Source organism: Columba livia, chromosome 3 (genome assembly GCF_036013475.1).
Source record: "Columba livia isolate bColLiv1 breed racing homer chromosome 3, bColLiv1.pat.W.v2, whole genome shotgun sequence".
NCBI classification, from domain to species: Eukaryota; Metazoa; Chordata; class Aves; order Columbiformes; family Columbidae; genus Columba; species Columba livia.
This window is the reverse complement of record NC_088604.1, coordinates 70,950,678-70,968,768: the sequence shown is the minus strand read 5'-3', so window position 1 is coordinate 70,968,768 and position 18,091 is coordinate 70,950,678. Positions and strand designations below refer to the sequence as shown.

Genomic DNA, 18,091 nt, shown 5'->3' with positions numbered 1-18,091 from the left:
TTCCAGACTTTCTGTCATGAGAAGAGCAATTTATAACCATGCCAGAAGAGATGGGTGTGTTCACTCATTTCATAGAAGTGCTAAAATGATGCTTTAGCTGAGGACCTGTGGTGGATGCACTTGAACCCCCACCAGCCAAACCAGCAGCAGTTTGGTCCAGGCTCCAGAGGAGATAAAGGCTTGAGCCATAGCCAGGCCAGGAACTCCTTTTGAGAAACCCACAAGGAAGCAGAATGGCACACTGAACACTGACAAGTTGTGGGTGCAAAGAGTCTCGTGCATACCTTTCCCACTGTATGCAATCTGACTATAAGTCAACCACTTTATTCTATAAATAGATGAGGCCTCTTTGAGCTCTCCCTGCCAAATAAGCTGGCTGTATGGCAATGGTTTTACAACTCACAGGTCAGTGGATGAGCCCTATTTAAGTTTCACGTTAATAATTTTTCTGAAGTAAATGCATACTGAATATAACGAATCATCTAGAAATATAAAGTTGTGTGATTTTTAATATACTCTCTGCTTCATGTTACTTAGCAAGCTGGATTTTCTGAAATCTTAAGCTGTAAAGTTCTGCTTGTATTTACCAAAAGCAACAATGAACGACATTGAACACTTGCAAGATAAGGCCTGTTTTTCACTTCGCTGAGAAGAAAAGGATTTATTCAAACAAAACAGCACCTACAAGGCTATGGACTATAAACAGTGCCTGCAGCTAAACAAAACAAAGGCACATATGAGGTCAGTGAAAAAGATCCAATGAGAAGCAAAAAGACCCCAAAGTGAAATATTGCTGTTGGACTGAATCACGGTATGAATGGTCTGTAGAAATATAAAAGTCTCTGGTTTTCTGTGCTCGAGTTGGACCTCTGTGCAAGTACCCATCTTGAGCCAGCCTTCCTGCTACTTTACTCCATTAATATTTTTTTTCTGAGAATTTTCTTTCCTGAAAGCCTGCTCTGCATACAGTTATCAGGCCTCCCCTGAAAGTTTGCCTCTGGAGCTCTAAAATACAGACTCCAGAGCGAACAGTTATCAGGGCAAGAAGAATCCTGAAAGTTTGCACCACGATGGAGATAGGCCTCACCTGAAAGTTGGCATCCGGAGCTCCAAGACACAGACTCCGGAGTGAATAATTATCAGGGAGGGAAGACGCCTGAAAGTTTGCTTCATGAATGGGTACAGACACCTGGAGAGAAGGTAAGCAGCATTTGGATTGGCCTATTTCTTCCATGCAGTAAATAATAGAGTGAACCTGCCACCAAACTCTTTTTAAGTCGCACTTCTCTTTGAGAAATCCAAAGATTGTTCTGCAGTGAGCAGAACCCTAAACTACTCCCTTGCAGCAGGACTGTACAGAAAATCCAAGAATAATCTGCATAATGACACTGAAGCTGAAGACTCTGGCATGGTGTACATGGGAGATTGTGTGATTGCCTCTTATTAGCCCACAATCACACCAGTGATCCTTTTAGCTGCATAGTGATACACAAGGAGCAGGGCTGTCAGAAATTCAGAAAATCAGGTCACATCATTTTATACCACTTTTTATGCTATTGGGGCTGGCTTGAGACAATGCAGAGCTCCAGGTAATGGTACTTGGCTGCCTCAGGGATTGAATGGGATTTCAGCAGGAGTCAGGCCAGGGGCAGGCACTGCAGGAGGAGTCAGGGGAGTCTGCTGCAGGTTGAAGCAGGGCAAAAAGTGAGTTTGGGGTCTTCAAAGAGAACCAATGGTCTTGAAGGACAAAAGCAGTCATGGCCTCCTGTTCCTTTCAATCTTCCCAGGGTCAGGACAGTTTGCTCCAGTGCAGTATTCTCTGACAAGCCAGAGAGTCACCCTCTCCTCCATGCAGCCACCCGTTCCCCCCTTTCTCCCTGGCCCAGTGGGACCCTGCCTACCTTCGCCACCATCAGAAACATATGTTATGCTGCAGCCTCAGTACCCACATTCACTCCATTCTCGCTTTTATCAAGTCCCTTGTGTAGGCTCTAGCCTTGTAATACCTCACTGTTTGCACTGTTTGTCTCATATCAAGTTCTGCTGTCCTTACAGCAGGTATCAGCAGTTCACCTACACAAAAGAAATAACAAACCCAGGACTTCAGCCGCAAGTCTTGGGGATGGGGCTTGTTCTTTCCAGCCATACGTGGTCGCTGACCTGGGACCTGTGTGCTTCCCAGTCACATCAGTCGCTGTGACAGCAGGCTGGGTTGAGACATGAGGATGACTGTGGACAGCTTGTACTGTGCCTTTGCTATACCATTCCAGAGGTGGGAAGGCTGGTCTAGCCAGGTCCAGCATCAGCTCTGCTGCTGGATGTCATCCTGTCCTCCAGACAGCTCCGGGATGACTTTCTTATACTCAGGAAAAAGGTCTGATCAGTATTTAACAAAACTTGTGTGTTTTTCCTGAAGTGCCTAGCACACCCTTCAGGCTCTGTGCCAGTAGTTACAGGGCTTCCGGGACTTCTTGGCTCCCCTTGGTAACCTGCTATCACTGCCCCCTTCGATAAGAGCAGCTGTGCAAATGCCAGGCACATTGTGGGGTGACCTTGCTGTCTCCTTGGGAACTCAAAGCAAAGCAGCAGGATCCTGGGGACCATGACAGAAGTTCACAAGAAGCCAAGCTGCCCCAGGACCAATTCCCTTTCCCCAGGCAGCTCAAGCATCCCTTGCCATCCTCATACAGCTCTCAGGCAGCTCATGCACCCAAACGCCAGTGCCACAGTGGCTCAGCAGCACTCTGACCCGTGGCAAAAGCTGTGCGACCTCGCAACTGTAGAAACGAAACATTCAGAGAACAAACTCCAGCAACGTGTCATGCTCTATGCCGTGGCAAAAGTCAAGGAGCGAGGACTGCGCACTAAGCTGTCTTTGTAACCGAGGGAGATATTCCCAGGTTGCACAATACTAGGTGGTAATTAGCGTTCAATGGGGAAATGAGCTCAACCTGTGACTTTTGGATCTAGGCACAAATAATCAAAAACTAGAGGGTTTTTGCAAAATACAGCTATTATCATCGAAGAAAAATGTGTTAATAGTATATTGAGCCAACCATAAAGTACGCTTTGTTTCTCTCAGTTATAAAATACGTTCTCATGGTGCAAACAAATACCAAGTGCAAACACATGTTGTTTGAAATAACTCGAGCAGCCTAAAAACAAGGTGTGTAGGCTCCCTCTATAGTCAGTTCTTAGATATTTATCTCTAAGAGCTGTCCCATGACAAAAAGCACTGGTATATTACAGACGCTTTGGCAGTCCAAATTTCCTTGAACATTTTTTGACTGACACCTTTCTCCCAGCAGAATTCATGCATGATCAGGTGTTGTCTGGCCACCCGCAGTTAACTCCATCATGTGCTTGGCACTTTATGACCTGTTTAATTTGTCAGAAATGTTCCTATGTGTCAACACCTCGTCCAGATTAGCTGCGCATTGGGTGGTGCTCCAACTGCTGTTAACAGCTCTGGGTGCACAGATCTGCTATTAACCACTGCTGCAGGCTCCTGCTATACATCTGGATTTATATTTGGAGATACCTGTCCTTCCCTGTTGACTGGACAGGTCTGGACTACAGGCATGGGCAACTAGCTCTAGCCTAAATGCTTAGCTTTTACAAGGCTGATGTTAGATCAGGTGAAGTCCTACCAAAGGCTACATGACAGCTGGTCTCATCACTACAAGAAGGACATCCTGCTTCTTCTCTCTCCTTTCCAGCTTCCCTCTCCCAGCAGCTCCCAGACATGTGATCCTGTCCCTTCCCTTGTGCTGGTTCTTCCTGGTCCCTTCACTGAGCCTCTATGACTGACCACTGCAGGATGAATCTACTCAGATATTTGCTGGGATCAGCCTTGGCCTACTTAGTGAGTTGACTTAATTAATGAAGTATAAAACCAACAGGTACCAGAGTGGGCCATAGGAAAGGGAATGGTGAGTGGGATCTTCACACCAAGAAATCAGGCTGCCTCACCCTGTCTCATGTACCTCCATCCTAATACACAGGCAGTGAACCCAGTGGTAGCACAACTCACTGTTGGCTTGGATGTTTCCAGTGATTTTTCACCACATCTGTCTGAACATCATGCTCAGGTCCATGGTAGCACAGTATTACGGCAAACAGCATCATGCCCAAAGCTCTCTATTAACTGTCTATGCTCTTGTTATACTCACAGGAAACAGAGCTGTGATAAGATTCACACACATAGGTAAGCATGTAACCAAAATCCTTACTAAATGGTGTGGATGAAACAATGACTCACTAGAAGGAATTCAGTGCAGAAATGTTCACTCATGCAGGAAGGCTTGTAAGAAAACATCTCAGGAGGCACCTGAATGGAAATGTCTGAGGCACCTCTAGTAAATCATTTTGGCCTAAACTCCCAAAGACCTGAAAACGAATGTCTCCGAAGAGCTAGCCTGTTAGATCTGTCTGCCTCAGTTTTTTGGTCTTCAGGAGTGATTTAACTAGAAATTTTGTTTGACAACGAAGAGTTATACAGACTATCCTAATGAGTGCACATTGTTTGTATGGATGGATTAGACCTGTCCTGCATCCATATTTTTTTTTCAGCAGTTTTAGCCTTCACTTTGTTCACATTTCACCCAACCTTGTAAGTTTATATTTAAAGCTCAGGAAGGTCAGCATACGGGAATGTTTCCACGAAGTTTTGGATTGCTGATATGTTTTAAAGCAGGCATGGTAATGCTTCACTCCTGTAAACTGAAGGGATTACTGATTATGTGCAGTAAACCTGTCACAGATGACACTGTTTCATGAACTTGCTACTACAGGGCAATATGGATCTTCTGTCAGAGGCACAGCCACCTCCTGCTAACAGAGGTGCTCCAGCTTTGTATACCTTGCACCTCTGGCTGCCTTACACCTTATGTGCTGATCGATATTGTGCTGCATCTGTGCTAATAAATAAAATGGGCAGGCACATCTTTTATTGCTGAGGCATAGGACATGGCATGGCTGGCATCTGTATACACCGTCCCCAGTCAGCGCGATCTTTTCACCTCTGCCTACCAGAAACAGCCTGTCTGGTGTCACCACCCCACGCCTGCCCGGGCATTCTGAGGACTGTGTCAGTAGGAGTTGAGCAAAACAGTACAGGGAGAGTGGTAAAGATTAAGCAGGGTAGATATGGGACAGTGCTTGAGTCCATACACGGTCCCATTTAGGTTCTCAGTATGGATGTCAGCCTGGCAAGCTGTCATGCTGTCCCCGTTCACTTGCAGTCTGATCCATCAGCAGAACTGCATTCATCCTTACTCCCTGCCCTGTACCCAGTGAAACGGAAAAAAATCCTGCTCCAAAACATCTTAAAGAGATCATACAAACACATTCAGGTGTATCCAGGTGACAAGAGTCACATGCCCTTATGTTGGTGTGATGGACCATTCAGTTCCCCTAAGACTGATGTTGTCACACACAGCAGGGAGTCTTGTCAGGATGTGTGAGGGCAGCTCAGATGTCAATAACAAAAATCTCTGGACATCATGCAACATCTGAAGCTTACTCAGTGGTCGCTCCCACTGTATCACAGTATCACAGTATGTTTGGGATTGGAAGGGACCTCAAAAGATCGTCTACTCCAATCCCCCTGCTGGAGCAGGAACGCCTAGGTGAGGTCGCACAGGAACATGTCCAGGCGGGTTTTGAATGTCTCCAGAGAAGGAGACTCCACAACCTCCCTGGGCAGCCTGTTCCAGGCTCTGTCACCCTTACTGAGAAGAAGTTTTTTCTCAAATTTAAGCGGAACCTCTTGTGTTCCAGCTTGATCCCATTACCCCTTGTCCTATCATTGTTTGCCACCGAGAAGAGCCTGGCTCCATCCTCATGACACTCACCCTTTATATATTTATAAACATTAATAAGGTCACCCCTCAGTCTCCTCTTCTCCAAACTAAAGAGACCCAGCTCCCTCAGCCTTTCTTCATAAGGGAGGTGCTCCACTCCCTTAATCATCTTTGTTGCCCTACGCTGGACCCTCTCCAGCAGTTCCCTGTCCTTCTTGATCTGAGGGGCCCAGAACTGGACACAATACTCCAGATCGGGTCTCACCAGGGTGGAGTAGAAGGGAAGGAGAACCTCTGTGGTTCTACACTCTCTGGGTGAATTAAAGTCCGATTTCAAATGAAAATTAAAAAATAAAGCTTGCAACATGTAGTTTAATAATTTATGGAGTTAGTCTTGACTTTTGGTCAAATGTCTTTGTTACTTAAATAGCCTTGCTGCCAACTAAATATATCAGTGCTGCAGAGAAGACCTAGATGAGGTTTTTGGAGTGGTTTCTATGCCAAAATGCCAACACTAGATGACATTTTAGAGAATGTTGGAGAATTTGGCAGGGTCCAGAAGCAAACCTTCTTTGTGCTGTGTCTGCTGTCTGCTGCCTTCACCCCTGTGTACGTGGGCATCGTCTTCTTCGGGTTCATCCCCGAGCATCGCTGCTTCAGCCCCGGGGTGGCTGAGCTGAGCCAGCGATGTGGCTGGAGCCTGGAGGAGCAGCTGAATCACACGGTTCCCGAGTGGGGCGGCCATGGGACCGGTTTCAGCAGCCGCTGCAGGAGGTACGAAGTGGACTGGAACACGACGGGCATCAGCTGCACCGACCCCCTCGGCAGCCTCGTGGGCAACTGGAGCTCTGTCCCTCTTGGTCCCTGCCGGGATGGCTGGGTCTACGACTCCCCAGGGACCTCACTTGTGACTGAGGTAAGACACAATTTGTCAAGAAAAATCACTTTTATCTGCACACTTTGAAGCTAGAAGATGCTGGATTTGTAAAGTTTGATTTGGTGCACAGCCTGAGCCTGACTGCTAAAAAATCGTGAATATTAGGATTTGCTAGGGATTTAGAGCCAAGATTTATTTGGATAAACACTGGGAAATTATTGCTTTTCCTGGGAGGATGATACTGTAAGTTTCTCATCAATCAGACAGTGACTATTCTCATAATTCAGTATTTCATTCACCAAATTGAGGCTAGCACACCATAGCCCAAACTGAGGAACTGCACATTTGGGTGACAATCCAGATACTCACAATGAACAAGAAGCAGAGGATGGGACTAAATTTGTCAGATAACGAGTTAGCAACAGCAGCCTTGTTTTCTTCCAGCTTGCAGTGTCTAAATCAGATAGTTTAGAAAACGAAAATCCGCAAACCAGTATAAACAGTCTATAAGAAATTTAGAGACCTAAAGTATAGGACAGACCCTAAGAGAGATCTGTTTTACTTCTCCTCCAGTCCCAAATCTGTATAAATTATATCTAAACCATACCTAACAGACAGTTCTGCAACCTGTTCTTAAAAAACTGTGATACTGGGTACTTCACAGCTTCCTTGAGTAGGGTATTGATATTCCCTTGCTTTGCTATCATTACCATTACAAAGCAACTCCACCTCATTTTCCCTTGGGAGAGGTGGGTTGGGGCAGAGAAGAGCACTCCCAGCCATCCTCTATGTCAGTTGAGCCAGGGAAACTGATCTGAGCTGTTTGGGATGACCCCAGTAAACTTGTGCAGGATAGAAAGAGATTAAATAAGCAGCCAAAGACATTAATGCTGCTTTCTGGTTCGAAGTCTTGTTACACCTGGATGAATATTCCCAGCTGTAGAGAAGTTAACACTGTTTTTTCCCTCCTCTGTTCATTGGGTGCAGGCTGGTAACCTGTTAATTGTAAAACAAACGCCAGTTACAGAGTACTGGTTCACTGCAGAGCAAAGTCAACCAGATCCTGGGCGTTTTGCCAGTGCTGTTGAGGAGCAGGACAGTCACCTCAACTCCCCTCCGGCAGGGCTCAGAGCAGTCCCGATGCTTCTCACGCCCTGTGCTGCTTTCACACAGCAAGATAATATACAGCTAGAGACAGGCTAGAGACTGGTATACAGCTAGAGACAGCTAGAGACAGGTATCTGGGAAGGAAGTGATGCTCCAAGTGTCCTCCAAATTTCAAGCAGATGGGTAAAGGAGGAGAGGGTGAGATTTTTCTGAACTTTCTAATTTGTCTGTTCAAAGTTTCTCTCCCTCTCTCCCTCTCCTTATGTGTCATTGTGCAATAATTTCCTAGGGTGTAACTTTTCCATATCATTTGGGAAAATCTAGACAAGATGTATGGCAGATGGTTTAAGAGATTAGAGGGTTTGTTTTCTGGAGCCTGTTTTCTAGTTGTATGTCATTGGTTTTGTTCCTTTATCCTTCCTCAAAAAGCCATGGTTTGCGTTGAATATTCCTGCTTTTCTAACTGTGGTTGCTCATGCAGTTCAACCTGGTGTGTGAGGACTCCTGGAAGCTGGACCTCTTCCAGTCATGTGTGAACGCTGGGTTTTTTATTGGCTCTATAAGCATTGGCTACATAGCAGACAGGTAGGTGGTATGTGAACAGGAGTGAGATGAACTGTTTCCTCTGGTTAACCTGCTTTCTGCACATTACTGATCAACACTCATGATTCAAAGGAGAAATTAATGCACTTAAACCTTGATGCAAAAGGTCCATGTGTCACTTACAAAGGGGCAGATGGTAGCTTCTAAGCCCTGGCTTTCAAAGGCTTTTGTGATACACAGAAATGCCATGGTGGTATTTCACTTTTACAACCTCTCAGTGGCTCCATGGGGAATCTGCACGTTCACAAGTGAAAAGATTTTGTTTTCTTTCACACTGGCTTGCTGCAATGCGAGCTCAGAGTTTGAGATGAAATTCTAACTCACACCCCAACACCCTTTTTCCTATCTTCGTGAAAAATTAGTTTCATGTTAGTTTTAGCAGTATCCAGATGGCCATGAATCAGTTTCAAAATAGGAGTGTTTTTCTCAGATACAGAAATAAAAGAAGTTGCTCCTTCTTAAATATTCTTCAGTACCCCTTTTTTGTCAGCTGGTTCTGTATGTAGCTGGATCTAGACTTTATTATCTCTCGCCTCTTTTCCATCATAAATGTCATCATGCTATAAGTCTGTCCACTGGGGTTTTTTTAGGTTAGACTCTAAACAAATGTAATACTTTGTAGCTGACCTTCCTGTGGGTGTTTCCCAAATTTTTCAGTAGAATGGCATGAGAGGCTAAAACTGGAATTTGAAGAGGTGGAGGTAACACGGGGTAAACAATCCCATAGAGTTAGTCTGTCTTGGAGAAATGGGCTCTTTTCCTTGTATTCTGAGAACATACAAGAGGACAGATGGGCAATAGCCTTTTCCTCCCATGCTGACCAGGCCTCAGAAACGTCTCTGCTGGACAGATATTGTCACCACTCCCTTCTTTTCATTTCTCCCGTCCTCCACGGGGGAAGCTCTACAGAAAGGGTCACAGCGATCCCCCACAGCCATGCCACAAAGTAAGGATGGGACTGTGTTTGTCTCGCTGGTCCCCGCCCCCATGTTTCACTGCAGGCAAAAACATCATCGGTTGGGTTGTACACAACGCCTTTGTGTGGAAAGTGGCTACCACGGTCCTGGCTAACCCCAGCAGGTTCCTCCACACAAACAAACCTGCTTGTGAAGAAACTCACCTATACATGGACTGCACAGACCACTTTCCAGTCCTCAATAAACCATTGTCTTACTGCCAGTGCACCAGACCATGTTGGAAGCTTTCTGCTTAAAAAGATTTGTCTTCAGAAGATAGTGATTTATCAAAGCAATTATTTCTGGCCACATAACGTGTCTTCAGTCCTGGGCTAGAGTCCCCTGATTGGAAGGACAAGGTTTGACACATGCCAATTTTTGCTTTTCTTGACATACATCTTGAAAGGTCTTGGTTTCTTTTTGCATCAGAAAAGTATGTCAACTCCTCATCTTCTTTTTCCCCTAAGCCCAAATTCTTGTTTTCTGTCCAGTCTTCTAGTGAATTTGAAAGTATTCAGCCCTTTTTCCCCAGAATTGACAATCAGAAAATGATGCACAGCTCATGAGAGCAAAGGAAGGGATATGTATCAGCTGCTTATCCAGGCATGACGGGACATGAAACAGCAGCAAGCAGATCATGTAACCATCAGAGACACCACTCTCCAAATCACCTTTTCAGCACAGAGATGGATTAAGCAATAATGTTCACTAGCAAAGGCATTTCTTGGCAGTGTATGGCTGTGCAAGCCAATAGAAACAGGAGCTCCCAAACCCACAGCCAACTCTATCTGAAATGCTTTCTCTCCATGTCAAAATACCGAAGGATCTTTTTACTAAGGCTTATTATCATGCAAAAGTATGAAAAGACTTGAGGGAGTAGGGTATCATTGCTGCTAAGATAACGCACACGCATGCCATAGCATTGAGGATTTTTCTACTGCTCTACTCACTGCCAGTCTCCCCCAGTTCACCATGGTCCTAAAGCACTGCAAGCACCCAGGAGCAACACAAAACCCCATACCCACAGAGAGTTGTGCTTAGGGCAAAAACAATCCCAGAGGCCTCAAATTTAGTAGAGGGAATGGGGAAAAGGCCCATGAATCTTGTGTTTCCTAGATTTGAGATACTCAGCCTCTTCTTGTCAGAGAGCCTGAGTGCAGCTGGAGAGCTAGTTTTCCCCTGCATGAGATTGCTGCAACCTGCTGAACTCAGGACAACTCCTGCAAACATTTTAGATGCTTCGGGGAGGTTTCATAAGCTCTTACCAAACATGCTTCTCTCTGAGGGATTAGGCCTACTCATTTACGTGATTGGCCTCTGGGCATCCATCCAGGCACTGACTTTGACATTCGACAGTCATAGGTGCCTTGAAATGGCACACCTGTTTCCCTAGACAGCTCTCGAGGTCAGTGCTAACACACAGCACTTGCACCCCTGCCATTCAGAGCTGTGGCACTGGGAAGCGGCCATTGCAGGACAGGGGTGCTCTCGTGGTCTGATGAGGCTCTCTTGTGCTGGACTTTAAGGCAACTCAAAAGTGTCTGCATATCAGGCTTATGACAACATGAAAGTTTGAGCGATGTGGTCTGCTGATGTTACTGCAGAGAACAGAAGACATTTGTTTTGGCTGGCATTTATTGTCATCCTGTTTTTGTTAGAGGACATTGACTAATTTAATTCATTTTATAAATCATACTTCTAGCTGAATATATATGTGTCAGCTAGAAAACAAATGTCTTTCCAGTATTCCAGTAAGTTTTTCCTTTTGGGACCAATTTTTTTCTGTCAGTGAGTCATAGTGATAAAAGAAATGACAAAGAACAGAGATCTACGAAACCCTCTTCAAGACAAGCTCAATAGTCAGCCAATGTTGCTGAGAAAATAGGTAAAGATCACAGTTATAGAACAAGATTCCCATTAAAATCTGTGGTATCTTTGAAAGATGGGCTGAAGAGACATATCAGAGCATTTCTTAAACTCATTAGCTAAGTCATTAACCAGAAGTGAGGAATGACCTGAAAACACAGGACAGAGGAGTCCCCTGAGCTTCCACTGAGATGAAAACTGTTGCAAAGGGAAGAGCAGATACACATTCCTATTCAAAATGAGCAGAGAAGAAGGAGACAGGGACCATCTCCACCCTCTTCCAACCCTTTGGTTTGCCACCTTAACTACCCTGTCGTCAGCTGAGCCTTCTTTTCCTCTTTCCCTCTGCAGGTTTGGCCGCAAACTCTGCCTCCTGGTCACAGTCCTCATCAATGCGGTCTCAGGGGTTCTCATGGCCTTTGGGCCCAGCTACACCTGGACAGTGATCTTCCGCCTGATACAGGGACTGGTCAGCAAGGGGGGCTGGCTGACAGGCTACGTCCTCAGTTACGGCACCTCGCAAGTACACTTTCTGGGCAGGAACCCCACATTTAACAGCAGGGCTGACCCCTGCTGGTGTCATCCGATTTTTAAGGAACCGTGTGTAACAAAAGCAGACAATGACACTGGGTTCTTTACTGCCAAACTGCACCTCTTTGCTTAAATACACGTGTTTATGATCAAAGTTGTACCAGCTCATAGCCAGAAATTGAATAATTAGGGGGCATCTCTGAAAAGTAGGGAACGTTCATACCTGGAGAGGCTCTTGCCAAAATGAAGGGCAAGGTCTAGAGACAAGAATGGATTGAAAACACTGTGAAGACGTATGAGACTTTCCTGGGACAGGTAGCAAGTGGTGCTGTGAGAGAGAACACTTGTGGCCTTGGTGCCAAAATGGTTTTTGCTGTCCTGTTTCACATGTCTGACAGGCAGAGAGGCTGTGTTCCCAAAGCCATATAGGAGGAGGGAGATAAGAGTCAAGCAAGTGCCAGCTGTCATTTTATTTTCCCATTTAGTTCTTAGCTAGGAGCGGGAGGAAGAAAGCAACTTTTGCCCTGTGTTGATGGGTGAGGGCCTCACACCCTCGAAGGCAGGGGCAAAGTCCTCAGCTGACAGGTGGAGGAGAAGGGTTGGGACTCTGATTTACACAAGGGACCCAGAGCTGCTCTGCTTTCCTGTCCAAAACCATGCTCATACACCACAAATAAAAGACAAGGCTAAGCACAGGGGGTCCATGTGGTTTTAGCTGGCAGGAGTCACATTCCTGCAGCTCTTCAACTCAATTTATTTGTGCTCATGCTGTCTTTGCAGTTGCAGAATTTGTTGGCTCAAACTATCGGAGGACAGTGGGCATCATGTACCAGCTTGCCTTCAGCCTGGGGCTCCTGGTCCTCACTGCCCTGGCTTATGCACTTCCCCACTGGAGGTGGCTCCAGCTCACGGTCACACTGCCCAGTTTCTTCTTCCTGCTCTATTATTGGTAAGTGCCTGCTCTTACAACTCCCAGCAATGTTGAGCCACACCGATAAAACCAGGACATTGTAGCCAAGAGCTACAGTATATTACCCACTGTGAGAAGTTTTTCTAATCGTTTAATAAAATTGTCTTCTCAGAAAAAAAAAAAAAAAATGCAACAAACAGGCTTTTGTTTGCTACTTGTAGAAAAACTGAGTGAAAATGCTCCTTAGAAAATTCCATATCAAGATCAGGGAACAGATTTGGGAGGGGTTTTTTTTCTGGTCTTTTTTTTTGAAAAGTTATTTTTAGCATAGAAGAGCTTATGGGTCAGGTTTACAGCTATTCCTTTTTATATCCACAGACTATTAGCCATTTCTAAAACATTTTAAGAGAAATTATCTCAGATTTATTTTTCCAAACTGTAATAAATAGGTTTTAGCCTTAAAAACAAAACAAAACAAAAAATAAGGCTATGTTGTCATTAAAGTGGACCACAGATCAGAGTGCAATCACTGACAGCCACAACTACCACTGAGTTCAGTACCACCTGTGGATATTCAATACACTGCAGCATCTTAGCCCAAGAAACTCTGTTCCATTTTCATTTTCTGCATACCAGTAATGTGCATTTTCCCTCCCCATAGCTGTCATGCTTTTATATGTGTTGCAGGTGTCTGCCTGAGTCTCCCAGGTGGCTAATAGCTCAAAAGCAAAATGACAAAGCTCTGGAAGTTATTAAGCGCATTGCCAAGGGTAATAAGAAGAAGTTATCTCTCTCTTTCCAGGTGACTGAACTGCATTTGTTGGTAATATGCAAACCTGGGGACAAATAAAGTTACAAGTTTAGGATTGTTCTGGGTTTAGAGAGGGTCACCAAAAGCACTGCAGTTCCCTCAAGCAAAAGCAAGCAAGTTTTCTTCTCTTTGACTGCCTAGAACCCTTTCAGAGCATATGTGGGAAAAGAAGCTTGAAAAAATAGCCAGTAGACAAGAAAAATTCTTCCTTTAAGTCATATCAGTCAACAGTAAACTTGCGAATCTCATGACTGAAAATTCCAGAACATCCTTATTTATTGTTTGTGGGCTTTTTAAAATGCTGCTTCATGCCATACAACAGCCTTATACACGTGGCTGCACAGACATGAAGACTGTCAATACAAATTTTTATGTTTCCTTTCCCCAAAACACTCTGGAGAAGTTGTTTTGCCCTCAGTTATTTAACTGGCAAATGAAAATCTTCAACCTTCCATTAATCCAGAGGAAAATATTAATTGCAGTGCTCACTACTCCCTCTCCTGCCCACTGTAATCTCTTGTCCTTTTGTTGCTTGTGCTCCTAGAATCTCAAGTCTGAAGATGAAGATGCAGAAAAGCTGAAACCTTCATTTCTAGACCTGGTCAGGACACCTCAGATTAGAAAAAACACATTCATTTTGATGTACAGTTGGTAAGGGAAGGCTCTTCCAGCCCAAATGAAGAAGTGTGATTCAGTGCCCTAAATTGTTGTCATTGACTGAAGCCTGTCTTGCTCCTGATCAGCTGCAGATCTCAGTTCTTTGCATAAACTTTCTCCCAAAGGGTTAGGCTTCATTTGCATCCTGTTCTCTGCCCAGGTTCACAAGCTCCGTGCTCTACCAGGGCCTCATCATGCACATGGGAATAGCCTCTGGGAACTTGTATCTGGATTTCCTCTATTCTGCACTTGTCGAGTTCCCAGCCGCCTTCATCCTCATGCTAACACTGGATCGGATTGGCCGTCGCTACCCCTGGGCTGCGGCAAGCGTGATGGCAGGTGGTGCTTGCCTTGTTACGGCCTTAGTCCCAGACAGTGAGTCATGCAAACCTCTTCCAACAACGAATTCTCTCCCTGTCTCTTGGTTATTGCCCCAGAAAATGGACAGGAATCCTTGCTAACCTGGCCCATGTCAGTACTGTGATCCAATGAAGACAAATACTATAAAAGCTAAAGTATGTCCCACCATCAGAATTTATACCAGCTAATGAGAGGCTGAAGAAATGAGGCAAACTAAATTTCCAAAGGGCATCAAATCAGATGACAAGTCCACAGGTGTTAGGTCCTGAGAGATGTCACGTTAAGTCCACAATTTTTGTCTGGCCTAAAATTTGGATTTGAATGCATAGTTCAGCTTTTTAATCCAAAACTCCCTATGATTTCTGTTTCTGAAAAGGAAAAATGTATGGTCACATGTATACACTTAAACATCATCAGGGTACAATAAGTGCTTTCTGCATCTACACATGACCAGTGTTGCTGCCATAAATGTAGGATGTTGAGCAACCACAGTGACAGGCACTTGGCTTTTGTTTAGTTAAGCATTGTCTCCAGGGCCACAGTCTTAAAGCAATGTGTCCCTTAAGGGCCACAAAATGAAGCATTTTTTCTTTGTAGAATACAAGTAGACAGAAACCACAGACATAACAGTGCCAAACAATATCAGTTCACAGGGGGACAAAGACAAAACCACAAAATATTACAGGAAAAATGTCATAGGCAAAAAACCCCAAAGTGTCCAGACAATACAAATTCATTTTAACAAGTGACTGGGGAGTTCAGGGTCTTTGCAAGGGACCACTGGGCTTCACTGGGAGAGCGCAGGGGTGGGAGTCCTGCGGCCCCACAGCTGCTGCCTGTGCTGAGGTACAGGGAGCAGCAGTGCCTGGGGCAGCATCTCGCCCCAGGGACAGGCACAGCTAGTGAAGATGCTGCTGCCAACCTGGCTCAGCCCAGGGTTTAACACCCCGTGGGGCTTGGCAGAGGTACCCACCAGCATAGACTCCCCAGCCTTCCCCACTTGCCTCTGCCAGCCCTTAGCTGAGCCACCTTCAAAGCCCATAGCCCAAAGTCCAGCCTTCCAGAAAAGGGTTTTTTTCACCCGGGCTGGCTCTGCGGGGACACTCTCCCACAGCTGCAATCTCAGAAAACCACATGCAGCAGTGGCTGGTGTCTCAGCTCTGCAGAGGCTCTGCTAGCAGGGGTCACCAGCAGCTGTGGGTCAGTAAAACATTGCCCTGGGCTTGATGCACCCCTCAGCTGGCTAAAAGGGAGAAACAATGCTTGAGTGTGGTAACAGCTAAAATAGCTGAAGCCATCATCCAAGGTCAGTTTGGGATCTAAAAGCCCACATGACACACAGTGTCCTGGACTGACTCTACATGCAAGGCTGGGATATTTGTTATTTGCAGCAGACATCTGTAGCTCCAGGTGTGAAAGCAATTGTAGAGATCACACCGAGAGACAGGGGACCAACACGAACTTTTCCCAGCCTGAAAGCCATCAGAAGCCTCTGTGCAAAAGTACAATCTCTTGCTGATAAACAGGTTTCAACTAGCACGCAATGCAGCTGCCCTCCATTTAGTTTTATTGCAAGCAAGAAATGATATCTTTAGCTTTCGGTTAATGTACTAGATAACCCAAACTACTTTGTATAATTGATTTCTTCTCTCTGTGACAGCAACATAGCATAGTCTCAAGTCTTGGTTACTTGTTTGAATAACAAGCAAATTGCATTATAAATGTATTATTGAGTGAACTGGAACACCATCATGTGCTGTCATCTTAACGTTTCATGACAACAAACTTACTGTTTCCTTACATTAAATCTTTAATGTTGTTTTGTGTCAAGGCCAGAAAAAAAACATAGTTTTATATTCCATCCTTAATGTACACAATGTCTTTTCAGCTCTTTATTGGCTTAAAATGACTCCAGCATTCTTGGGCAGGATGGGAATTACTATGTGCTACGAAATTATTTGTGTTGTAAATCCTGAGCTGTATCCAACATTTCTCAGGTAAGTGCGCTGTCTTCTGCTAGCTCAATAGAGCATTGGGTGTTTCTCTGGAAGAGACTGGGAGAGGCCAACTCAAGTCTGTGTATACAGCTGAGGAGCCTGTGGCTCATGCACTGCCCTGGAAAAGGAGCTTGCATGTGTAAAATACACCTTGCAAAGGTGGAAGAGAGCTGCTGGGTGGTGCAGCAGAAACCCACCCCCTTCCCCAGCCATGCCCCTTCCCCACTTCTGAGCCCAGCACTGACGTAGCAGGTTTCTGAGGGAATGTGTAAAAAACCTTCCCCAACACTATCCAAGCTTCCCTTCCAGTGCAGTTCAGTGAATCAGGAGAAGTCAAAAGATCGTTCACATCTCTCCTCCAATACAGAGCTAGTCTTAATGTCCTGCCTTGTCTGAATCTTTCCCTTCTCACCCATTTAATCTTGCAGTATTACTTCCTGGGAGAATGCTCTGCCCGTGCCCTCTTTTGATTACGTTCAGCACAATAGTAGCCGAGCCCTTTCTAAGCCCCAGGTTGTTCTCTGTCTTTTTCTCCCTGAGGCTCCTGGTCCACCTACCTGCTGAAGTGCTGGGGTGCAAAGCTGTGGGAGGCATCCTCAGGCAGAACTGGTGACATGGTGCATGTGCATGCCTGCATTCCTTCTTCCAGGAACTTGGGAGTCCTCGTCTGCTCATCCATGTGCGACCTTGGTGGGATCATAACACCCTTCCTTGTGTACAGACTGGTGGAGCTCTGGCATGAACTGCCGCTGATTGTCTTTGGTAAGAGTTGTGAGATGGCTTCGTTGGCCACAGCCTAGATGAAAGAGTGAGTTTGGTGATCTATTTCTTGCCTTTAAAAAAAACCATAGAGAGATGTATATGCATGCATGTGTGGACACATGTAAGGCACAGCTTGGTAAGTCTGTTTTATCTGAGTGTTTGGAAATGGTGCCAAAGTCACCCCTTAGCCCTTCCTGCAGTGAAGGGGACACTGTGTTTTTGGGACAGCTCTTTCAAGGTTTGTCTTCCTACTGCTGAGCCCTTCCCAAGGGAGGAAAGTCTTTGGGTTCTGCCTCTCTCACCTGCACATGGTTACAGGACCTGAGGTCTGAGCAGGATAGTCTCCTCCCTCTGTACCAAAATGTTACTCTCCATCTCTTGCTGGCACCTTAGGGGCCCAGTCTGTCAAGGATCCCATGGCAATTTAGCATGGCAAAGCAGCATGTCAGCCCTAATGTTAAGACTAGCACACTAAAAAAATGGCCTTCCTTGAAAGTCTGCTGCTGCCTGTGTTCAGATCAGTGTGCCCATATGAACCATCTGCCCTCACTATGGTCATAGCAGGCTCTAAAACTAGCCAGAAGGTGAAATTGGTCATGTGGGCTGGTAGCAACCTTCTGTGCATGTCCTAACCTAGCCAAAAGTAGGGATGACAGCTAGCTAGTGTCACCCCAGTCCCATGCCAGCCAGATGACTAGAGCCAGTGTGCACAAAGCAAGGGAGCCAGACCACCTCTGGGTCCATGGCCCAGGATGGCTTTCCAGGCTTCAGATGCACTTCAGAAATATCTGCAATTACTACAAAATGAGAATGATGTAGATGAAAAGCCAAGTGTTATTACCACTTTGAG

The 18,091-nt window shown here is 45.4% G+C and overlaps 1 protein-coding gene across 4 annotated transcripts in view; it reads left to right on the top strand.

Moving 5' to 3' along the window:
- The first annotated feature begins 845 nt into the window (after nucleotides 1–845).
- Nucleotides 846–18,091, top strand: part of SLC22A2 (solute carrier family 22 member 2) — a 24,179-nt gene continuing 6,933 nt past the window's right edge. The window contains exons 1-10 of one of the 4 annotated variants that reach the window (XM_065057558.1): nucleotides 851–1,200; nucleotides 6,235–6,720; nucleotides 8,270–8,373; nucleotides 11,565–11,719; nucleotides 12,525–12,693; nucleotides 13,342–13,456; nucleotides 14,010–14,116; nucleotides 14,283–14,497; nucleotides 16,371–16,479; nucleotides 17,129–17,241. In XM_065057558.1, coding sequence (XP_064913630.1) covers nucleotides 6,310–6,720; nucleotides 8,270–8,373; nucleotides 11,565–11,719; nucleotides 12,525–12,693; nucleotides 13,342–13,456; nucleotides 14,010–14,116; nucleotides 14,283–14,497; nucleotides 16,371–16,479; nucleotides 17,129–17,241 — 1,498 coding nt within the window. In that variant the 5' untranslated portion in view covers nucleotides 851–1,200; nucleotides 6,235–6,309. Of the gene's footprint in view, nucleotides 6,721–8,269; nucleotides 8,374–11,564; nucleotides 11,720–12,524; nucleotides 12,694–13,341; nucleotides 13,457–14,009; nucleotides 14,117–14,282; nucleotides 14,498–16,370; nucleotides 16,480–17,019; nucleotides 17,242–18,091 lie in introns of all 4 variants that reach the window. The other 3 variants (XM_065057557.1, XR_010471440.1, XM_065057559.1) reach the window with 3 other exon arrangements.